The sequence below is a fragment of the Lepidochelys kempii genome, chromosome 8 (genome assembly GCF_965140285.1).
Source record: "Lepidochelys kempii isolate rLepKem1 chromosome 8, rLepKem1.hap1, whole genome shotgun sequence".
Classification (NCBI taxonomy): domain Eukaryota; kingdom Metazoa; phylum Chordata; order Testudines; family Cheloniidae; genus Lepidochelys; species Lepidochelys kempii.
In genome coordinates, this window is record NC_136387.1 from 52,609,475 (window position 1) to 52,634,742 (window position 25,268).

General features: G+C 42.4%; 1 protein-coding gene across 11 annotated transcripts in view; it reads left to right on the top strand.

Moving 5' to 3' along the window:
• Positions 1-25,268, top strand: part of CEP350 (centrosomal protein 350) — a 141,028-nt gene that overhangs the window by 96,291 nt on the left and 19,469 nt on the right. For all 11 annotated transcript variants that reach the window (XM_073356555.2, XM_073356564.2, XM_073356565.2 and 8 more), the window contains 8 exons: positions 5,351-5,550; positions 8,400-8,611; positions 9,923-10,067; positions 17,973-18,133; positions 18,675-18,811; positions 19,646-19,728; positions 20,788-22,886; positions 24,815-25,216. In XM_073356555.2, the coding sequence (XP_073212656.2) occupies positions 5,351-5,550; positions 8,400-8,611; positions 9,923-10,067; positions 17,973-18,133; positions 18,675-18,811; positions 19,646-19,728; positions 20,788-22,886; positions 24,815-25,216 (3,439 nt within the window). The remainder of the gene's footprint in view (positions 1-5,350; positions 5,551-8,399; positions 8,612-9,922; positions 10,068-17,972; positions 18,134-18,674; positions 18,812-19,645; positions 19,729-20,787; positions 22,887-24,814; positions 25,217-25,268) is intronic.

The following is a 25,268-nucleotide window of genomic DNA, read 5'->3' on the forward strand; positions in this document are numbered from 1 at the left end:
AGATTTCCTCCACTTCCCCTCCCAAAATACTCAGAGTGGGAGTCCCACCTATGTATGTTGAAGAAAGTCCAACAGGCTAATCTGATTTTAGCTGAAATGTATTAATGAATTGGAGTCTGGAATATCTTCTGCCTAGAAGTCCAACTCTGAGAAATCACTGGGTTCAAGAATGCCTCAAGGACAACAGTGCTCACTGGACTCAGATCCCACTATTCCCTCTCTTGGAAGGAAGAGGAGAAGACACATGATGTTTCTCTCGGTCCTTTATGGATTCCTGAAATAAGTTATGGAGACTTTGGCCTCAGTGAAGATCAAGCTAGGATGCAGTTAGAGGTCTGCTCCAGGGTTCGCAAACGTATCAGGCATCTATGCAAAATCCTTCTGAAATAATCATAAGAGATCCACATGGCCTTGGACTTGTTGGCCCAGCAGTCTTGATCCTTTTCCCCTGAGTGGAGGAGAAAGAAGAAATAGAGAATAATCATTCAAGTAACTGCTGCTTCCTCCTCTTCAACTGATGAGTCTGTGCATACATACCATCCTTTTATGTCTCAATTTGATGACTTTAGGAAGTTTCAGGAGTTATTGAGCAGAATGGCAGAGGAGTTGTATATTTAAATTCGGATAATTCATGGAACATCATCTCACCACTTGTTTACTATCATTCAGCTCCAGCAGAACACAGCAACTATCCCCTTATTCCTTCTGAAAACCTCTGACTATCATCCACCTCTATCCCACAGACATTTAACCCTGCTGATAATCACCAAATCCCAGATCTCTTATTGTGGCAGTTAATAAGAAAACAAAGTAAAGAAGGGTTAACCCATCACGATCAGAATGTTGGGGGAGTAATTTTATTCCTCTGCTGTGCTTCAGAAGAGAATAAGGATTCATCAAATGATATTGGAACAGTACAATTTCTTGGCTTGGGGCGGACTTCTCCTATTAATGGACTGGCTTCCAAAATAGTTGAAAAAAGAGGCCAGGGTAGTTGTGCCTGAAGATCAAAAGGAGGCAAATCATTCCTCTAATGTGGCTTGATTCCTTAGACACAACTCAATTGGTAGTCATGGCAGTGACTTACCAATGAATTATGTCTAAGGAGGCCAGGCATTCCACAAGATGTTCTAGCGAGTAGAAATATCTTCCTTTTGAGGCCTCCCCACATATTTAATTATAAGACCAATTATACAATGGAAGAGAGAAAAATTCTAGGTCGTCTTGGAAATTTTTGACTGGATTGATCCTCCTACAGGAAAAAGCTAACTTTCCAGTATCCAGGTGCTGCAGAGCAATCATCTGAACACTTTGAGAAACCCCCATCAGACACGGTCATTCTGGCAGAAAAAACTTTAGTTAGCAGAGATAAAGGAACTTATCTACAGCTTGGTGGTCTGTGCCAGTGGCTCCCAAAGCTTATTGGTTCATGTACCACCAACTTAAAAAAAAAATGTATGAAGTGAATGGATGGAATATCAAGCTCACATAGTACCCATGGTACATGAACCATATAGTTTGGCAACCCCTCATCCAGGTACAGTTTTTGAGACAGTAAATTTGATATGCATACAAGAGCCTTAAGATAATAAATGTGGCAGGTTATTTTTGTTTCTGCTTAGGAGCCAACTTCCTTCTTTATTTTTCATGAATCATAGAGTTGCAATTACCTCAGGCAGATGGGTGCTTGAGGTTGGTTTCAAAAAGATTACGCCATCTAATTCTTCTCTGTTTCTTACCAATCTTTTCTTATCAGTTTCGAAAATATACTGAGAAGTAATTGTCGTTTTTAATTGGAAAAAGATAGCAAATGTCACCTCTGTGGCCTACATTAACAGACTAGGGTGGGCTGAAGGAGTTGAGCTTCATCCTGTTCCATTGTTCAGAGGAACTTTTTGCAATCTAGTAACCAGCTGGCTGTCCAATTTAGCTGATCATTTATGTGATGGGCTTTAAATATGAAGACCTTGTACCAGGAAAACTATCTCTGAATCCTGCTGTGTTCCAATGGATAATATGCTCATTGGCCCTTAGCACATCAGTCTGTTTTGTAGCAGCAGCAAGGTAACACTTTATTCAAAGGTGATTATCACAGATGCCTGTCACAACATTGCCCAGAGGGTCTGTTTTTATACACCTTCCCTTCTGTGCCTCTTCTAATAAAAAAGATTCAGAAAATGGAGATCCAGAGAAAATAATCTTAGTGGCACCCCATTGTTTGCAGTGATCTTGTAGCTGTATTGGTCTCAGAATATGAGAGACAACGTAGGTGGGATAATATCTTTTATTCGATCAATTTCTGTTTGTGGAAGATATAAGCTCTCAAGCTAAACAGAGCTCTGCTTCAGGTCTGAGGGATGGAAGCAGAACGTCTCAGCTAATACAGGTTAAGCAGAAGGGATAAGTGTGTTGGAGGTCATTACTTGAAATGAAGTGGGTTATTGGGGGTTAGACTGTTATGCATAAAGGGTTTGAAATGGGCAATTAAGGATAGCAGACAGTGCAGTGTTATAAATTGTTGTAATGAGTCATAAAAACAGTGCCCCTGTTAAGTGCATGGTGTTTGGTAGCTAGCAGAGTTATGAATGTAAGTTTCCAGGCTTGCCTTTTGCAGGTTTTATGCAGGTTTCCCTTGAGGACAAGTACTGAAAAATCACCTTTGTTGAATGATCACTGTGTGAAAAATTTTCTGCCGTGGATGATACGATATATTTTTGTCTTCTATCAATTTTCTATCTGAGCTCATTCGAGAGTGAGGTGATTGTCTGGTTTCACCCACTTAGTTGTTAATGGGGCATTTGATGTAGGACCCATGAATCTTGAACATGTTTTGTGGGGGATATTGATCATCATAGCAGTGGAGATATGTCTGGAGGTTTTGCATCTTGTTCTGTCAGGGTCTGGTGCTCCTTTGAGTTGGTGTGTACTGGTCTGTGGGGCGCATGTTTCTGATGATGAGCTGGGCGAGGCTGGTGGGTTGTTTGAAGGCCAGAAAAGGGGGTTCAGGAAGGATTTCTTTCATGGTGTGGTCCCTATCAAATATGGGTTGTAATTGTTCGATGATACCCCATAAGGGTTTCATTGTGGGTGGTAAGTAACAACTAGGGGTGTGCGGCCAGAGGGTTTCTCTTTCCTGTACTGAAACAGGTTCTCTGGGTGTTTTTGGATGGCCCTTTCCATGATGTGATCTACTTCTCTGGTGGCGTGTCCTTGTTTAGTGAAGGCCATTTTAAATGTGTTTAGGTGTGCATCTTGGACTTCCTCTTTGGAGCAAATTATGTGATATCTGAGTGCCTAGCTGTAAATAACAAATTATGTGGTGTGTCTGGAGTGGTTGCTGGATATGTGGAGGTAAGTGTGGTGATCAGTGGGTTTCTTGTGTATAGTCATTTGTAGGGTTCCATTATTTAAACTAATCGTGGTGTCCAGGAAATGGATGCTGGTATGGAAGTGTTCTAGCACCTCACTGGAAGATGAGACTCTGGTTTTCACTGCTCATACATTTACTGAACTACCTTTTGACTGTTATGACAACTGAACTTGTGCTTCTGGAATCCAGTCAGCCACAAAGAACTGGGAATTCGAAACACATCAGCCTGGCTGCTGAATGAAGCAAGACAGAGGTAGTTATCGTAATGAGGTCATTGTCACCTAATTGGTCTCCATAAAAGTTTCTGAGTCAAGGACCTACTTGACTAACTGGAATGGCTATGACATGCATAATTGAAAACAAGGAATAAAGAGTTAAACAGTCTTGGTGAAGAAACAAATGTGGACTCCATGGTGATCCAAGTATTGTCAATTACAGTTCCCTCAAGATGCCTTATCCAGGGGTTTTGTACTAGGACTTCAAAGGAATATACTAGGCCCTAAATTCAGTTATGTGCTGCCAGGTAGAGGGATCACTCATAGGCCAGCAACATGTATTATATCATATATTTTTTCAAAGTACTGAAGAAACTCAGACCTCCAAAGAGGTTAATATGTCCAACATGGAGTCTCAATTTAATCTTAAAATCCCTCCTTTCACATCCCTTTGAACCATTAAAGTAAGTTTCTCTATACTGCTTTAGTCTTAGTGTGTTTCATGATATCAATCACATCTCCATGCCAAGTATAAGAGATTCAGAGTACTTTACATGTGAATTATAAATACATCCCCAAGGACAAAATGATACTGAAAATCGAGGAGGAATTCATCCCCTTCAAAGGTGGTCAGTGTTCCACAGAGCCCAAGATATAGTTCTACCTTCCTTCTGCCTCCATTTCTCAATGCAGGAAAGAGAAGCGGTGGCACACTCTGGATGTCCGATGGCTCCTGAAAATATATCTTCATATTCAGAAAATCTAATTTTTATTTGGGAGTTTCCATGTAGTTAACTGAAGGAAAAAGGCATGTGAAGACACCATTTCCAAGAGCAGGGATCCATACAGACAATATTAAAAGAAGAGTTACTTATCAGTACCTATAGTTCTTCAATTGGATTGTCAGTATGGAACCATATGCCCTCTTCTTATGGTTGCTTGTGTATTTGGAAAGAACTTGAGACATTTAGGGTTGCAGTATCTTCTATACCAGTGAGGACAGTAGGGAGAATGTTGGGATCCATGAAAAAGAATGCTCACAATCCCAATGGTCACTGTTTTCTAGAGGGTTCTGACTTAATGGTAACAGCCTTTTTGCATGCCCAGGAGTGGGGATCACTACAGACTATCTGTTCAAATTGGTTACTGGTGAGTAACCCTTCTATGTATAACTACAGTATTTAAAATCCTCAGAATTTGTAGGTGATTAGCTCCCTCCAGATTAGTGATCTGTTTATCATACTGTATCATAAAAGCTGGGCCTCAGAGTTATCCTAAGTGACCAGAAGTTAATCATGTGTGTGTTGACTTTCTGCTCAAAGTGGGCCTGGTGCAAGGTCAACCTTGAAACCTCTTTTAAGAGGACAAGCATTTAAAAAATCCAAAATGGTGGGTCTCTTGGTAGATTAAGAATTTTCCATCATAGTTTTTACATTAAAAACTTGCCCGCTTCTCATAGAAAGGAAATGTGCAGAAAGATATGAATTGGAAGATATCTGTTACACTTCTGATTTTTTTTCTGTGCTGTTCTACATAATTTGTCAATGAACCGCAATAAGTCCTACACAGTAGTAACAGTAAGTCATTTGCCTCTTTTTATTATATAGTTTTTTTCGTTTGTTTTTTGGAGATCTATGGAATGTCACAACATTGATATTCTCCTAGAAAACAACAAGTCTATATATCATGATGATAGAGCATCTGGCCATTGGGTCTTTTGGCTGTGGTAGACTGTTTTCCTGTTGTCTTCTGATATGTTTATTAGGTTCCTGACTAAGCGAGAACAGAAGCTGATGCAGCGGCGACAACATGCTGAAGAACTGCTGGAGTGGAAGCGCCGTCTAGATGCAGAGGAAGCAGAGATACGTCAGATGGAGAAACAAGCCTTAGCTGCTTGGGACAAAGAGAGACTCAAAACGAAAACAGCCAAAAAGGAACTTGGGGACCAGAGGGCTGAACCCAAAGGTAAAACCGTGTTCTGCTCAAAGAGTGACCCAGTGCAAATAATGACTGGGCAAAACATAGCATATCATAAACTATTAGCCTCTGGTAAGCTCATATTTTTGTATTTTCTTCCTGTGTGGTAGTGGTTATTCCTCTCTGGACACACAGTTGTGTTCTGTCCTCTGCTCTTTATTATCTTCTAACTCTTATCATTATCTTCAACCTTAGCTGCCACTTTTACACTGATAGTCAACAGTATGTCTTTAATGACTTTGTTCACCCTCATGTCTTGCATTGACCAAATAAATCTGTTTCTTTGTTTCAACTTTCCAGAGCTAAATACCTCTGATAGAATTGCTTCTCTTATACAAGACGACCTTTCTCAAGCGCCACTCCATCTCCTTCTCAACTCAAAGTTTTTGGCTTCCAGTGGCTTTATCTTGGTGACATCTTTGACTCTGTACCCTTCTTTATATTCTACATGTTACATCTTGAAATACACCTGAGGCCGTCTCTGCAGCTTTATCCATTTGTCTCAGTGCCTCTGTTTGTCTCTCTGTTTTTCTAATCCAAGGGTCTCAAACTCAAATGACCACGAGGGCCACATGAGGTCTAATACATTGGCCCGAGGGCCGCACCACTAACCACACCCCCTGCCGCCCCAGCCCCGCCCCCACTCCACCCCTTCCATGAGGCCCCGCCCCTGCCTCGCCTCCTCCCACCCCTTCCCTGCCCCCATTCCAACCCCTTCCCTGAAATCCCCATCCCAATTCTGCCCCCTCCCTGCCCCCAGGGGGTTGGAGTGCAGGAGGGGTGCGGGGTGCAGGAGGTGTGCAGGGTAGTCAGGGTGCAGGATGTGGCAGGTGGCTCAGGGCAGAGGGTTGGGGTGTGAGGTGCAGCGGGGGCTCAGGGCAGGGGCTTGGGGTGCAGGAGGGGTGTGGGGTGCAGCAGGGGGTCAGGGTGCAGCAGGGGCCTCAGGGCAGGGGGTTTGGTTGCAGGAGGGGTTCGGGGGCGGGTCTGGCCCCACATGCACCGGGGGCAGGGCAGGCTCCTTGCCTGTCTGCCCTGCCCCCACACCACTCTGGGAAGTGGCTGGGACCTGGGGGAGGGGGAAGGGGGCACGGTGGTCTGTGTGTTGCCTTGGCCGCTCCTCTAGGTACCTCCCCCGAAGCTCCCAAATGGGGCGGCACTGTGAAAGGGGCGGCAGTCCGTGTGTCGTCAGGGCGGCACTTGTCTTTCCGCGGCAGCAGCGGCAATTCGGCAGCAGCCCACTCTGCTGGCTGCGCCACGGCAGCAGTTCGGCAGCAGCTTCTGTTTTCAGTCGTCCTGCTTGGGGCAGCAAAAACGGTAGAGCCGGCCCTGCTCTTAAATCCCCTTTCCATTTCAGTGCTGTTCTCGTCTATCTCCCTACCAGCCATCTTACTACCATTACGATTCCTGCCATCAGAGGGAGCCTTCTTCTTCCTCACAATTTGCATTTCGGATCAGTGAAAAGCTGTTTATCTTCCCTGCCTTTGACTTCTATTTTCTCTTGCTATGTTATTAACTCTGCAACTATACATGACTAAAGTATTTTTGGGTGCAGTTTGTATGAAAGGTTCTTCTATGTGGAAAATAAACTTGCTTCGATGCAGCTCCCAAAATGAGTCTTGTTCAGCCTTCCTGTGGCAGTTTGTAATTTCAGCAAGAGGTTTCGAGAGCAGGGAGTCTAAGTGAAGAAAATACTGGTCTCTTCAAAGATTGTCCCAGAGGATCTTAATTTTCCTTTCTCCCCTCACCAAAATAAAGCACATCTTTTGAATCTATGAGGCAGTTCAGAGTTATGGTCCGTTTCACTCGTCATTGCAAACTCCCACTTGAACTTCACACGACTATGACAATTAAAAAAAGAATGGTGAAATATAAAGTTCTAGTGAACAAAAACCCCAATGTGTTGAATGTAAAAAGCAAATGTATTTGTAGTCCCTCCACTAATTTTATCTACCTACCAGGGTGGGAGCTCAGTCATCCTGGAGAATGGAGTAAGGTGATTCCTTTCCCCAACCTCTGCCCCAATATTGAGTAATTTTCTAAGGATTTTTTCAATAGTATTGTATATCCTATAAAAGTTAGAAAACAGGAATGTTTATAACTAGGTCCTGATTTCCAGATTCTGTTATCTGCCAAGAGTTGAAGAAATCATAACATCTAAAATAGCACAAGAAGCATTTTCCTACTGCTTCCCGTGTTTGAGGTTTGTCAACAACTGTTTCAGGGGAAGCATAGAATTTTGAACTCAGGATTTGGTTTTCAACCAATCACAGCTAACCATGCAATATTGTCGAGGGGTGAGGAATTATTTCCATAGGCAGATTCCATGCTCCAGTATTGGTCTCCGAGGGCAGTTGACTTCACCACCTCAGTGACTGCTGAGCGTTGTAATTGAATAGGGGAGCCTGTCTTTGCGGGGTATTGGAAGATGTTCATTAAGAACCACAGAGTTTGGAAAAGTTAATTTAGAATATGCTGAAATCCCTTTGTTTTAGGCATCCAGCAGCCACTACTAACATTTGGCATTTTGTTTTATTAAAATTCCTTGATTAAATATTGCCTTGGTAAAAAATTCAATACCATATAATGTGAAGTAACACTATACAATCAGAATGGTGTAAACTTGAAAGCATGTCTGTCACCAACAGAAGTTGGTGAAAATATTACCTCACCCACCTTGTTTCTTTACTGTACAATCTGGCATTTAAACACAGCTTGTGACTGATTCTGTTTGATCAAATGCAGTAATCAAAACTACCTTAGATGCATGTAAATAGTGCAAGTTCTTGCTCGGCTGACTATACTGTGTGCTCTCTTTTGCCTCCACTATCTCATTTCAGAAACAGCCAGTGAAGAGGAGTCTCCAGTGCTTTCCTATACTCATCTAAACAGTGAAAGCTCTGTCCCAGAAGAACTAGGCAGTCCAGCTGGTGAACCTGTCCCATCAGAGGCTGTGGACCAAGGGAAGCCAGTAAGCCCAGATCATAGTACACTTACTGAAGAAATGATTTACTCACAAGATCTAGAGTCTGCTACCTCGCCAGCCAAGCTTGTGAGTGAACTTTATCCTTTACATTTATATCTTCTAGTACTAGTAAAGAACCATCAGAAGAGAAGTAGAAAATAAACTTTCTAGTAGCCGTTTGAAGCTTTCTACACAGAGATTAAACTGTTTTTTTAGCTGAAATGCTAGATCCGAACATGTCAGTAAATATTGGAGACTCATACTTTCTTTAAAATCTTTAGAAAAAAAATTGTTTGGGAATGGGGTCAATTAAGCATTTTTAACTTGTGTGCAGACTTACTACAGATTTTGAATGTGCCAGAGGGGCTACGCAGCATAATCAGTGGAATGCTAGCCCAGCATACCAGTGTGACTTGGATGGATGATAGTTCGTCATGATTATATCAGGCACAGGAAGCTAATACTATGATTTTGATTTGAATTCTGCATTATGAAGTGTTTGGGGGTATTCCATAGCATAAGGAACCCAGCTGTGGCTCACACATAGTCTTGCAGGTTACAACATATAATGCCAACTTGTAGATAATTCTGGCTTTCTACTCTGTTCCAAGTATTATGTCTGCTTGCTTTCTAAGTTGCATCATGGTAATTCTTGTTCTCTGGGCTTTATACCTGGATGAAGCTGTGAGGCTAAAGATGCTGTGTCAGCCACTGTCTGTGGAGACACTGCTCATTGAGACTTACATTGAGTTTTACAAACACTTTTTCCTCTGGGAAAGTCCATTTAGAACGTGCCGCTGAAGAGAGAGTGCAGTGTAAACATCTAATGTGCCAAAGGTTGTATTCTGTCTGGGTAAAATGGCTATGGCAAGCATACTGTTAATGCTGTAAACAGATATCTGGCAGAGAATCTGCCCTTAAGAGAAGTTTTGCCTGGCTGGAAGTTGAGCCCGTGTTGTGGTGGTTGATGTAGGGTAATGCCTTGCACTTCCTGATATTGAGAAGTGTCCTTTCAGTTTAGCAGATATATTTGGCAGCAGTTTTTATGAAAGTGTGGTTGCACCAACAAATACGTTAAAAATATTCTAATCTGAAGCATACAAGTTTTCTTGTTTAGCAATAAACCAGACCATGTAAGGCAGAATTACTGAGGTCCAGGTTCAAGATAAATGTCTGCTTTTGCTACTTTAGGTAGTTTTGTTCTGATGCGTAATACACTGAGACGGATAAAGCTTTCGTTAATGTATCTGGATAGGTAGCTAGCTATTTATTATTGCTAAAGATTTATGACTAGAGAATACTTTCCTTCCTTGTAATTAACTCCTGTTGACAGTGATCTCATACTTTTAAATTGAACTTCACAAGTAGTTACTTATTTTTTCTTTCGTCTTTGAATAGTCTCCTTCCAAAAGCAGTACATCTATGTCAAAGCAGGATTCCATCAAAGGAAGCCACAGAACTGGAGGGCAGCTGCGTTTACCTGTGAAATCCCATCAAATATCCCACAGTTGGTCTGATGAGTCTTTATCCATGACACAGTCAGGTAAGATTGAAAGAATACATTGTCTTGTGTTTAAATTGATTTCTCATACTCTGTGTTTTTGCAACCCAGTAAATTAACTCATAAATCTAATTAAGTAAACTGAAAATATTTGAAATTGCGCTGAGTTCAGGATTCTGTAAGAGGGTTTTATATTAAAGTTGATCACTTCAGTGTACAGCAATGAACAAAGTTTCCTAAACTGTGATGTCATTAACTGTTCTAGAAGAAATACAGAGCCTGAAAATCTGGTGTCAGAAGTTGGAGGAAATGATCTTTCAGATCCTTTGTTTTAAACTATATTGAGTTTAAGTGTACTTAAACATGCACACCCACTGATATGAATGAGATCTTAAACATGTTGTTTTTTTCACCAGTTCACTTTTAATGAAACCGATGTTAATTACCCCTGTTAAGAATACTTTGACTTAGTTATTTGCACCCAGGGACATTCTGCAGTTTGTGAGCATAAGAATGCCACCTTCATTGTAGGGAAGCTTGCACTGGGGTTGTATGTCTGTGCTTTATCTGCTCTGTAGGATGTAGTTTATCATCCTCTTAGTTGCTCTACCTGGAAACCTTTACCAGAAAGAAATTGGTTTTTTTAACAAAAAAGGGGGAATTTTGCTTCAATTTTCTCCTTTTCCTGACAGCAAATGACTTGCATTAAAATTAATCCTGAATTTAGAATATTTGTGTGCTTATATACAAACAGCAGAAAGTGTCGGACGCCACCAATGCAAAAAGGTTAGCACCTGGCATATATATTATAGGTGGAGCAGGTAATACCAACCTATTAAGGTTGCCTATTACTTTCCATTATAAGACTGTGTGTTTGGTTGCTTGCAGTTTTGACAAACTTTGACCGTTCGGGCTCCAATTTTCCATGCTGGATGTCTGCTTCAGACTGAATTTTCATAGAAAATTTCAGCTAAAATGGTTTGGGTGTGTCTGAAATCAAGGCTAGAGAAAAATACATTGTTTTGCCCATGTAGAAAAATTCTGGCACACTTTTTCGAGAAGCCGGAGTTACCTCATGCTTTGGAGCAAGGACTTGAAATTTGACAGAGGGGTTGCCTTTGTGTTAAGGATATGCCTTTTTGCCTTCCCTATGGAAATCCATCCAAATTTGGCCAAGTTACAAACCTTGGAAAAATCAGTTCACACATGCTCAATAGAGACTTCCTAGATTTTAGCAGCTAGGATCTCCAAAAGTTCTGAGGCAAGAGAACTGGGAGTGGCTGGGTAAAACGACTGCTATAAGGAGCTAGGAGGTTGGAGAGAGACACTGAGATAGGCCAAAGAGCCCAGGGAGGAAGACTGGGATTGAAAGCTAATGGGGATATAGAGGGAGGAAGAGAGTCAGGGTCGTGGGGACTGGGACTGATGGTAAAATGGGACTGGAAGTAAGGTGCTTGTGGGGAAGACTTGGACAAGGAGTCTGGAGGGGGAGAACTGGGATGGAGAATCCAGAAGGGATTCTAGGACTGCCTGGGCAAGGACACTGGGACTGGGAGGAGAAGCCTGAGAGTGACTGGATAAGTGAAGAGAATGGCACTGGGACAAGGTGCTAGGGTGGGAAAGAGATGGGACTGAGACAGATATGAAGGGACAGAAGAATCTGTGCCCACTAGACTTGCTCCCTTCCAGAGCTTGGACTGGAACCCAAGATCCCCAAGTCTCACCTTTCCTCTGCTGTCAGTAGTACCTGTGGAACCCACTGGCAAAGTTCGTTTCATCCCCCTCTAGAGCTGGTCCATATAGAGGATGACAACCTACTGATGCTATCAGTTACTCTGTTAGCTCAAAGGGAATAGGTTTCTGTGGTGTATCTAAAGGTTCAAGCCCTGCTGATGACCTATGTGAGTGGCAGTATGAATGGAATTTGCGGTTTTTCAGTTTGCCTTTTAAAAATCTAGGAGATTACACACACAAAAGCTAAACGCAAGAACATTAAGGTTGCACAGTGAAGTAGTCAGAAGCTAGGAAAAGCCAGAATTAATGTTGCCTGTGCACTCTTAATTTGTCTTCCTCGTGTGTATTCATTATGATACAGTCTTTAATTACATGATCATGTACTATTTTTTCCACATGACCCCTGCCTCCACCAGTGAACAGGATGGATGGTACTCATGTAATGAGCAGCTATTCAATATTTTATTTTATTTTCATTGTGCATTGTGTCACCTTAAGTCTCATTTGCTGCACACTACTCAAACCCTGCTCTGAAGACAGAATTATTAATTCATTCATGGACTTTTCTGTGGCACTCATCACATAGTATCAGAGTACTTAACAAACGTAATTTTTCAACTTCCCTGTGTGAGGAGGAGGTGGTATTATCCCCATTTTACAGATAGGGAAGTGAGGCACAGACAGTAAGTTCAAAGGTGTCCACTAATTTTGGGTGCCCATTTTGAGGTACCTAGGACCTGGTTTTCAGAGTACTTTTCATTACATAGCACTTTCTGTGCTCAAAGCACAGCTCTCATTGACTTCAATTGCTGCTGTGAGCACTCAACACTTCTGCAGATCAAACTCCAGGGTCTCACATTAGGCACCCAGAAAATGAGGAACACCTAATTAGTGACCACCTGTGAGAGGTTTGGTTTAAGTGACCTGCCTGACATGAGACAGGAACTTTGTGGGAGAGGCAGAGATAGAATTCAGTTCTCTGGGCCAGCATTCAATTGCCTTTAACCATGAGATCATCCCTTCTTTTTCTGCAATCCCCTGCCTCATTCACTGCAGACCTTCCAACTTCTGCAGCAAATGCAGCAGGGGTCCTCTGCACTTCCCCACAGCAAGTCCCTCCCCACAGCAGATCCATCCTCTACACTGAATGAGGTGGGGGTCACATGGAAAAATAGTATGTAATCACGTAAGTTAAACATGTATCATAAAGAATAAGCAAAAAGGGGCCATATTGAGGTTGCATAGGCAACCTTAATTCTGGCATTTCCTAGCTTTTCAGTGCTTGCCTTGCAACCTTAATAATGTTCTTATAACAGCTTTTGTGTGCACTAGAAAATAACAGGACTTGTCAGGACAAGTGATTTCCATTTTGATATAAAAATGAATACATAAAATAAACACATTCACACTGATTAATTTTTAATAGCATGCCACCTTCAGGGCACTGTAACATAATTAAAACATGCAATAACTTGATAAAATTATCTTAAAGTTGAAACAGAGAAAACCAAATAAACATATCAGTACGAATAAATGAAAAATAATGAATATGGGGTGCCAACAGTGATCATGATGAGCTCTTTTGAAATAAATAGACTTTCAAGTATTTGGCATTTTAAAATATGATGGAGAGACTAAGACTGATGTCAGCTGGAGGAGGGATTTGGGGATGTATCACTGCATTCTAGTGTTGGTCTGCATTGTTACCCTTTTTCTCGCACCATATGTAAAATGATCTTGGTTCATTAAAAGGACATTGTCGAGTTAAAAATAGATATTGCAGTTTTATTTGCGGGTTTAACTGATGTCTGAGATAAGTAAAGAATTTTTAAAAATTAATTTACTTCTCACCATTTATGCTGTTTGTTTCCACTTCTGCATTTTTTTGTCAGCTTGAACTATGAAAACAGAATAGTCAATTTCGTGTTTGTTTATAATCAGTTTCTGGTTCATATGTGCTATCAATGCTTGAAAACACTTTAGAGGAAAGTTATTCTTTTAAAAAAAATTCATTAACATTTTTCAAATGTCGTGGCAACAGATTCTTTTGTTAGGCTTTGTAGAAACTTGCTTTATACAAAAACTGAATTTGGGCCTTAATTAACATGATGTTACTGTCACTTAAGTAGGAGGAATTAATTATAATCAAGACACTTGCCGGAAAATAAGTACACTACCTCGGATTATGAGGAGAGAACACATTCTTCCTATCAAACACGTATATCTATTTTGTGCACTACTTGTTTAAAAACACTTTCATAAATATTTAACTATAAAACTTCACTGAAAAAGGAATGCATCCAGCTGCTGATCACATTTACTAGCTGCTGACAGTGAAATCCCTTACTGCTAGTTACTTTTGCTGTCTTTTGGTGAAATGAGGCATTGGTTATCGAACTGAAGTGCAAATTGCTATTGGGCCATGAAGAACTAGCTGGTCACATGGTGCTGCTGACTTTTCTTCTTTATTTCAGCTGGTTTTATAGTCATCTATGCTCTTCATTGCAGCAAATGGTCTGGGTGCCTGTAAAACTGCCTAGAACAGGGGTGGGCAAACTTTTTGGCCTGAGGGCCTCATCATGTTTCTGAAATTGTATGGAGGGCCAGTTAGGGGAGGCTGTGTCTCCCCAAACAGCCAGGCATGGCCCAGCCCCCGCCCCCTATCTGACCCCCCTCCCTGATGGCCTTCCTGGGACTCCTGCCCCATCCAACCCCCCTGTCCTCTGACTGCCCCCGGACCTCCCACCCCAACTACTCCCTGACGCCCCATCCAACTCCCCCATCTCCTTTGTGACTGCCCCCCCCCCGGACCCCTGCCCTATCTAACCACCCCTTCTCCTTGACTGCCCCTGGACCCCCTGCCCCTGACTGCCCCCCGCCACCCCATCCAACCCCCCCCTCCTTCCTGACATCTCCCCGGGACCCCCCACATCCAACCACCCCTTCTCCCTGTCTGCCCCCAGAACCCCTGCCCCTGACTGCCCCCCACTGCCCCATCCAACGCCCCCGTCCTTCCTTACTGTCCCCCCAGGACCTCTGCCCCCATTCAATCACCCTGTTCCCAGCCCTCTGACTGCCCCAACCCCTATCCACACCCCCGCCTCCTGACCATCACCCCCGAACTCCCCTGCCCACTATCCAAGCCCCCAGCTCCCTGCCTCCTTACCGCGCTGCCTGGAGCACCAGTGGCTGGTGGCGCGGCTGCACCGGGTCAGGCCGGGCTCTGCAGCTGCGCTGACCCAGGAGCTTGCCCCTCCCTGGCCGCCCAGAGCATTGTGCCGGCGGCGTGGCGCACTGAGACTGCGGGGGGGAAAGGGAACAACATGGGAGGGGCCAAGGGCTAGCCTCCTGGGCCAGGAGCTCACGGGCCGGGCTGGCCAGTCCCATGGGCTGTAGTTTGCCCACCTCTGGGCTAGAAGCTGCCTCTGCTAGGGGCTGCTGCTACATAGAAGGAGGAGAGGACACAGGAGCACCCCTAAGACTGAAGTTTTCAGCCACCAGGGAGAACTGCCAAGAGGACTGTAAATTAGACTGAAAACTATTAATAATATTTATTATTTCTATTTTGGTAGTGCCAGTCATGGACTAGGACCCCATTGTGCTAGGTGCTATACAGACACAGAACAAAGACTCCTGCTCCAAAGAGCTTACAGCCTAAGGGCTTGTCTACACTTACAGCGCTGCTGCGGTGCAACTGCACAGTGGAGCTGCACTGCTGTGGCACTTAGAGAAGATGCTACCTATGCCGATGGGAGAGTTTCTCCCGTTGATATAGTGCTGTCTACACAGGAGTTAGGTCGGTATAACTACATCACTCTGGGGTGTGGAAAATTCACACATAGTTATACTGGCATAAGTAGATAGGGTAGACCAAGCCTAAGTATAAGACAAGAGACAACCAGTAGATACAGACAGATGGGAATGTGCAAGGAAGCATTGAGACAATAAGACCATGCTTTTCTATGAGCTTACATAGTCTTGTTTGGGCCTTGGTTGTTACAGAAATACAAAAACAGTTATATTAGTGGAGACGACTCTACTGTTGAGAAGGGAATCAAGCAGCTGGGCATGACTTTCAGTAGAATAGAGGGAGACGACCGCCAGCAGGACTGGAAGACCAGACAGTAGGGAATCCTGGGGGAGGGGAAGAGGAACAGAACGAATGGTAATGAAATTGCAAAAGGAAACCATGTGATTTCCTTTTTAAAGAACATTGAAAATATTTGTTCAAGTGAGCCGTGGCTACATTCACCACAGGGATATATTGTTGTTATGAATGACATAATAGGTAGTCTGCAAAATCGAGACTAGGAGCTTAAGTGGTCCATGCAGTTGTGAATGGAATGTCGGGTGACCCATGAGATAATCTCTCTAAAGATGTGGTTCTCTGTTTGCTTAAGTGTGAGAACCCCAGAAATAAGTTGTCAAACAGGAGGGTTTGACAGTTAATTACTTCCATGATCAAACTGCTTCTTTTTCTAACTGAAGTTAACTAGTCATCCTCCAGTCCTACTGAATTTGTTTAGTCCAGGAGATTTAAAAACTGGTGGTCTTACTGTACTCCATCTATAGCTTGCAAGAGACCTAGCTTGCTTCTGTACCGTACTATTACAAATGAAGTACTCTCCATTAAAATAATACATCATGTAGCCTAAGGGTGTTTAAGGTGAATTTAAAAGCTTTTAAACACAAATTTTAAAAATATATACATTCTTAAACCACTAAAAAGAAGTGTCACACTGAAAAACATAAGATTAAAATACTGTTTCCTCTGCAGCAGTTGACATCACAAGCAGTTAATGACAAATCCTTAAGTCTTTATCCAGACAAGTGATCATTGAATTGAATGAATGAGAACTGAGTAAAAGTTATTGGATGCTTGTGCTGTGTGTGTGTGTCTGTGATGTCCTTAACAAAACACAGAAGCCTGAACTTACACATTGGTAAGTAGGGAGAGGCGGCAATGACTTTCAGATACTTATTATATCTAAAATATATATTTGAAACACACTTATCTATAAATTAACCATTTGCATTCTAGACACACAGCATAGTTCTGAATATTGAGCTAATTTTCAATCCTGATATTCTTCTGTAGATCAGATTCAGTCTATTCTATGCCACCTTCATAGCATAAGGGTATGTCTACATTTGGAGCTGGGGGTGTGATTCCCATCTTCAGGAGACAAACTCACACAGGCTTTCATCGAGCTAGCACGCTAAAACTAGAATGTATCTGCAGCAGCATGAGCTGCAGGACAGGCTAGTCATTCTGAATATGTGCCCCTGAAAAACCCTAGGCACATCCTTGGGCAGCTAACCTGTCCTGCCTTCTGTTTGTAGCATGCTAGCTCAATGAAAGCTAGTGTGAGTTTGTCTCCTGAACATGGGAATCACACCCTCAGCCCCAAGTGCAGACATGCCCTTAGTTTGTCATTGAGTAGGCTAATATGCTTTAGTTAAATGGAGAAAATACCTATGTATTGTTTTTGTTTATTTAACAGTGACTGCACTTTCAACATCTCAGTTCTGTGTGGTCTAGACTATAGATTAGACTAAGGGACAGGGAATTAAGAGGCCTAAAATCTACTTCCTGTTCTGCCACTGACATGCTGACCCAGTGCAATTCACTTAACTGCCCTGTACCTCAGTTTTTCTATCTGCAAAATAGGTATAAGAATACCCATCTTTGTAAAGCGGTTTGGGATTCTCAGATTACATGTGCTATATGAGGGCAGAAAGGTGTTCATGCACTTTACACTTTTTACCTTTTACCTTTTGTTTAATTGTGTGCCTTTTGTATCATAACTTTCAAACACAGCAGAAATTCTATCTATTTTGGTTATTCAGCAGTGTCTCTAATGCCTTCTTTCAGTGTAGGAATCACAAAGTTAAGTGACTTTGGCTTTCTAAGCATGTACAACATAACTAGGAACATAACCATTTTATACATCATGTCTTTGACAAACTCAGTAAGGTCAGATGTAGCGTTTTTCTTCCTTACCATATGTGATGTGATATTGTTAAAATAAGAGATGCTGACTTAGGAAGTCTTTATTTAGACGATATGAACATGTTAAAAATAAATTATTTTACTAATATTTTATGTGATGTAATTTAAATTCATTAACTGAAGATTCTGTACTTGTAATAATTCAAATACTTGTAATGTGTGAGGTTATTTGAGGATTAAAACTAAACTACTTTTTTCAGAAACTACATCTGACCAGAGTGACATTGAAGGCCGGATCAGGGCCTTAAAGGATGAGCTACGGAAGAGGAAGTCTGTTGTTTATCAGCTGAAAAAGGAACAAAAGAAGAGGCAGAAGGAGAGGCTGAAAGCCCAGGAGGCCAGTTTGATCAAACAGCTAGAGGTTAGGAACAGTTAGAAGAAGGGCTAAGTAACAAGTCAAACTGCTAGCATAGTATGAATTGGTATATTACAGTCAGTTGTTGAAGAAATCCTTTCTTTTGTGCTTATTGATACACCTTTTTATGACAGCAGCACCACCATTCTGGTACTGGTTTAAATATTTCCAATAATTCTACAGTAGCCCATGTGGTACTGATATGATGGACAATCCTCTTCAGGATAAAAGACTAATCCACCAGTAGCATGATGTTGGGGGAGGGGGGGAGTTTTGGTTTTGTTTTGTTTTTGTTTTGTTTTGTTGTAGTATATTGACTCAGACTTGACAGACACTTGGAGTCTATAAAAATAAAATATTAAAACTCCAGCCACTCGCAACTGAAGAGCTGTTTATCCAATACACACATGAAAACTTCTTGCTTTGAGAGCAGTCTTCTAAAAGGAAAGGATGTGCTTTATTCATTTGATAACTTCTGTTTGCTGATTGATTTTTTCCAAGAAGTTGTGATTTGGAAAATTAACAATCTGAACTTTTTCACACTCAGTCTTATGATGAGTTCATAAAGAAGACTGAAGCAGAGCTGAGCCAAGACCTGGAGGCATCACCCACAGCTAAGCCTCAAATTAAAACTCCATCCACATCTACTGAAAAACCTAAAATTAAGCCACCCCCACTCCATAGGTAACTTGGAAATCTCTTTGTAATTTAACATTACCTTGTTAGCATTTTTCTAGGTTAGCTGTACAAGTACAAATGCCTTTTCCAGAATATGCTACGGTTATAATATAAAGTAGTTGTGTGAAGATATTTCTGAATGAGCATGGAAGAAAAGTACAATCTGTGCAAGCTTCTCTGTTGCTCAGGTATTATGTACTTGGAGAACTTTAATCTAAACTAAACAAAAACATGTATTAGAATGTAGGGGCGGTGTGTGTGTGTGTGTGAGAACACTCAATAGCATTTTGGTGGAAGGGAGGAAGTTGATATCTCAGAAAGTGCAGCATATAGGTATAGGGGAAAATCACAGGGAGGAAACCTGAAGACCACAGCTCCCTAGGCCACTGGAGAATGGCAGTGTGTTGATGCCTTATGCTAGCCCAGTCAGCAGACACATCATCATACAGACAAGCATTGTATGAAGTTCCCATGCACAGTGTCAGTGTATTCTATTCTTGTCCTACCTCATCCTGGTGTCCTAATCTAGGGTTAGGACATACACCCACCTTTATAATTACTTTCTATATTCATCTCACCTTTAATGTACTCTTGCATTGGGGTACATGATTCTGTAATTATTGCTGTTTGCATTTACACTATTAGGACACTGTATGTCCTAATCTAGGGTTAGGACATACACCCACCTTTATAATTCCTTTCTATATTCATCTCACCTTTAATGTACTCTTGCATTGGGGTACATGATTCTGTAATTATTGCTGTTTGCATTTACACTATGACTAGCGATTCCAACATCTGGAACATTGGTGGTTCACTTTATTGACTTTTCAACCCTAGGCCGGAGACAACCAAGAATTGGAAATCACTGACTGAGTCAGAGCGGTCCAGAGTATCTTTGGAATCTATTGCAGAGCATGTTGGTATGTATTTGGAAAATAAATGCTGCAGATGGAGGCATCCTTTCATAAATCTTGAAGAATTCTATTACTTTACCGTGTTTTGAAAAATATCCATTCTTTCATAACCTCTCACTGTTTGCTTCAAGGTGAGAAGGGATTTAGAGAGAGAGTGGTTAAGTCAAAATTGAATGTATAGTACACACTTTTTCTTTATAGTTTGTATTTTTTTTCACATTTACATTTGTTTTGATTCTAACATTAATCTTCTGAAGATCAAATTTCACTATTCCTCCCCTTAGCTGTAAAGCATCTTAGGTCTCTTCTTTTAAGAGACTTTAATAATAAACAGCCAAAACATAGTGGAAAGAAAATGGTAAATTTTAGAAGAATATTTTAACTAAGAAGAAATGACAGCATCTTGGCTTTTTCTTCTTGCTGTATCACTTCAACTTAGGAGACAGCAAAAGCAAACAATATGCTGAACCACAGATATTTGGTTCTATCCTTGCTGAGACTCATGTGAAACATCAAAAGTATGACAACTGTTTTTCTTTTTGCCTTTTGTGTTCCCCAGTATCATATAATTTGAGAACACTGCCCTTGAAGAAGCCAAAAACAATGAAAGATTTCCTTTTAATGTTCAGATATTTTTCAGTGGTTTACTATTAATCTTTATCTCTCCACATACATTTATAACCTTGTTTACCTTTGTGACCTCCAGACAAATACCTGAGCTTTTACCTCCTATAACAAAGTCCCATTCCACAATAATAACTTTTCACAGGACAGCGGCAGAGGTAGGAGGTTAGAAAGAAAACTATGGAGACATAATGCATACGGAATACGGAGGATGCTGTTATTATTTACAGGACAGTCCAGGAGCCTGTGAAACTTTCCTAGCTCCCTGCTAATATCCTTTAGTCTCAAATCTTTTGACTGAACAGCTGTTTAACTTTGGCTGCAGTTTCCCAACAAAATAACAGGCATTCCTGATCACACCTTGCTCTGATAGGATTAAAAGGTAGCAAAAGATTATTCTGGATGATTTAGCATTGTGATGATTAATCTTTTTCATTTAAGATGCTGTATCATCAAGTTCTGAGAGGTCTGTGTCTGTACACATCAAGAGACTCATTGACTCAGAGGTTCATATAGAAGAACCTTCCCGAACCCTATCCCCGGTCTTCAAGTCCCCAAGGAGATCTAGAGCTGAATCTGGTGATTCCTTGGACAGTGTGCCCTCATTAGCTCTTCTCAAAGATCTAAGAGATAGTGGCAGAGTATCCCATGTGTTACTGAGCAAGTCAGAAGATGTATCCAGTGATGATATTGTGTCCAATCACAAATCTGATATACAAGAGGAGATGGAGTACATAAAATCAGAAGAATCCGAGGTTGAAGATGTTAATAATAAACATTCAGAGAGTTCTGGTGCCTTGTTGGTGCTAGATATACACCAGGAAATCTTACCAGAAGTCCTTCCAAAGAGAGATCTCCACTCTGACACTGAACAGTCTCAGAAGGAAGTATTTAGCATGACTACTGAAAATATTCAGAGTAGAGCAGAGATCTCAAAACAGAGAGAGGCAGTCAAAGATGATGCAGGGAGTGATCAAAGTGACAGATCAGAAAAGTCCTCTCTCAGCTTGAACAAGTGGGCACTGGAAAAAGACTTCTCTGTTCCAGAACAAGTTTTTACTCAAAAAGAGCCATCATACTCTGAAGATTTTGTGGAGTCCCCCCCCAGAAAAGAGACATCAGTTGAAGAAACTCCTTCTGCTAAATGTTACAAAGACGATTTTGAGAAGCCTACACTGTCACACAGAAAAGATTCTCAGTCACTTAGAGAGAAATCACAGCATTCAAAACCTCCTAGAAGCAGATCCACCAGCCTTGGCAGTGAAGATGAAATCAGTGAATATCTCAGTGACAAGTCTCTCTCTGTCTCTGGCAGTGTGCATTCAGAGAAATTGCTAGAACTCAAGTCACCAACAGAGCTCATAAAAAATAAAGAACGCAGTGATGTGGAGAAAGAACAAGCCCCCATCGAATCACCACTTTGGGCCTCAATTTCTATCACAGAAGAAGCAAACACACTGGTAAATTTCAATATTGGTGACAGGATACTTGTGAGTAACATCCAGCCTGGAACATTGCGATTCAAAGGTCTGACCAGTTTTGCCAAAGGGTTTTGGGCTGGTGTGGAGCTGGATAAACCTGAAGGAAACAACAATGGGACTTATGATGGTATTAAATATTTTGATTGTAAGGAAAAGCATGGTATTTTTGCTCCTCCTGAAAAGATCTCTCACATTTCAAAAAGTTTTGATACCTATATAGACATGAATGAAGATGAAGACTCATTCTTTGATGACAGATTGGGTCAGCACTACAAATCCGAGCAGAAAGACAAAGAAAGTTCCAAATCTGTCAAAGTTGAAGAAAGCAAGGGAATAGATGCAACTGAGAAATCATCCCAAGATAAAGCTCCACCAGGCATGACTGCTTTAGAAGGCTCTATTGGGCAAAAAGTCGATGATTACTCCAGTTCTGAAGTAAACCACATAAAGGAGGTTTTCACAGCTGTTAGACCGCTTACCAAAGAGCAGTCTGTGGTGGACTGCCTGAAAGATGCTGTAAAAGATGAGACTGTCCATGCACTGTCTGTTTCTACTATAGAAAATGTTACCACCGTTCTATTGAAGGGTACCTTAGATGGTATATTGTCTGAAAAGCTGGAGGGGCAGCAGTCCTCAAGGGAGGAATGTACTGAAAAGTCAGATAATTTCTCCTCTGAAGTTTTGGAAAAACCTGGAACTCCACTTCTGGACCTATTGACCAAGGAAAAGAATCAATTAGAGGCCCAACTTAGACTGCCTCTTAGAGAGGAAGAGAAGTCAAAAGACCAGCTAGAAAAGGTCTGCTTGTTGACAGACAGTCTACTTAAGGATTTTGTTAAGGACACTGTCAATCAGCTACAGCAAATCAAGAAGGTCAGGAATGAGAAGATTCATCTTAGCAATCAGGAGCTCTGTGATGTCCAAGAGGAATTATCATCCAGAACCCCAGCCCAGCATGTGGAGGAACAGGTAGCAAAGGGCCTGCAGAACTTTTTTTTAAGTCCTGAATTGGAAGATGAAAGAGAAGAAGTTTCCTCTCCGGATATGTGTCCCAGACCAGTGAGTATATAGCTTGCACTGATTTCAGAAGCTAATATATTAATTGTTTATTTGATAATTATTGAATCTGAAGATTTTGTTTTCTACCAATTTTGTTCCTCCCAAGTGTTTTCAGGTGGCCTCCAATATGTGTCTCACTTTATGGTACATTCTGAAACATTTTGGGGATTTACAAAGACGTATGAAACACCTACTCATATCACATGAAAAACTAAAAAATATTCTACTTAGAGAGCATTCTGCTTACATATATCATATTTCCTGCATTAGCCTACCCTGTTTTTCATAATCCTAATTGAATTTGCATGAATGCTGACTCTTGTATTTGTAGAGTAAGTTTGTTTCTGCTTACTCTCCATATGAAATAAGCATCCTCTGACCTTACAATTAGTTGCTATAGAGATCCTTAAGATATCAAGCTGCTAAAGGTGCTGGGTTAACAGCTCTCTGATAGGTGAAGTTATATATCCACTGGACAGATATATCATGAACAGTGAAAGTTCAAGCTTCCCCAGAACCACCTCTAAGGGTAAGAAGATAAGATATGGCCTCTTTGCTGAGGCTCCTAACAAAGTTGACAACTGTGGTTATATTCTTGATATGTTACTATCACAAAAAGCACCAGCTCGCTTTCACATGGGCCACCAAACAGCCATCAGCTTGTAATGGCTTTTTGTCTACTGATTTAAGCTAGATCAGAGGTGGGCAAACTATGGCCTGTGGGCCACATCCAGCCCGCGGGACTGTCCTGCCCAGCCCCTGACCTCCCGGCCGTGGAGGCTAGCCCCCGGCCCCTCCTCTGCTGTCCCCCCTTCCCCGCAGCCTCAGCTCACTGCACCGCTGGCACAGTGCTCTGGGTGGCGGGGCTGTGAGCTCTTGCCGGGTAGCGCAGCTGCAGAGCCACGGCCTGACCTGGTGCTCTGTGCTGCATGGTGGCGTGGCTGGCTCCAGCCGGGCAGCACAGCTGTAGCACCGCCAGCCATCAGTGCTCCAGACAGCATGGTAAGGGCGTTGGATAGAAGGCAGGGGAGTTCGGGGTGGTGGTCAGGGGGCAGGGCTGTGGATAGGGGTCGGGGCGGTTAGAGGGCAGGAGTCTCGGGGGGAGGCGGTCAGTAAGAAGAGCGGGGGTTGGATGGGACAGCAGGGAGCAGTCAAGGGCAGGGGTTCCGGGGGTGGTCAGGGAGAAGGAGTGGTTGGATGGAGCAGGGGTCCTGGGGTGGGGGCAGTCAGGAATGAGAGGAGGGTTGGATGGGGCGGTGTGGGGCAGTCAGGGGTGGGGGGGTCCAGGGGCGGTCAGTGGACAGCGAGGGGTGGATGGGGCACGGGTTCCAAGGGGGCCATCAGAGGACAGGGAACGGGGGCTTGGATGGGGCAGGAGTCCTGGGGGGACCGTCAGGGGGCGAGAAGCAGGGGGCGTCAGACAGGGGGCGGGGGCTGCGCTACCCCTGGCTGTTTGGGGAGGCACAGCCTCCCCTAACTGGCCCTCCATACAATTTTGGAAACCCGATGGGGCCCTCAGGCCAAAAAGTTTGCCCGCCCCAAGCTAGATTTTTACTGGTCGTAAGTGAAGTGAAAAGTTACATATTCCATTTCCAAACTGTTGAGGCACCCAGCCCCTCCCAAACAAATTAGTTTCAGGGCAGAATGAGCAACAGGAACAGATGATCTATTTTTAAAAATGTTTCTCTGTTGTAAACTCCCTGGTAACTTTTCAAAAACATTGGGGAAGATATGATGAAAGTGCAGGTATAGGAGTAGAATCAAATGTTTCCAGTGGTTTGGGTTTTTTGAGATAATTATTCAAAAATGCTTTATATACACAGACAATCATATCAGAAGTACATTTCAAAATCTAATTATAAGAAGTGTTTGATGGGAAATAGAGTACATTACTGCTCTGAATAGTAATTCTGTTTCTTATTCCACAGGAAAGTCCAGTGTTTGGTGCCAGTGGACAGGAAGAGCTTGCAAAGAGGCTGGCAGAACTGGAGCTCAGCCGGGAATTCCTGAGTGTGTTAGGAGATGATCAAGACTGGTTTGATGAGGACTTTGGCTTGAGCTCCCAAAAGGTCCCACAGAAGCAAACTGAAGAAACAGCGGTGTTGCCCAAGATAGAGCCACAAAAAGTGCCACCTAAGCCATGTGAGGAGCCTTTGGCTGTTCCACATACTGCAGTGGAAGTAGAAGGCATGGTGCATGCAGCAGCTGAGGAGCTGTGGAAGTTGAAAGAGCTGGGTCATGATCTTCAGAATATCAGCCTTCCCACAGACCTTGGTAATACCACCAAAGAGCAGGACATGGAAACTATAAGCAAACAGGTCTATAAACAGGTACAACCCTGGGGAACATTGATCTCATCCCCTGGATACTTGCTCTCAGAAG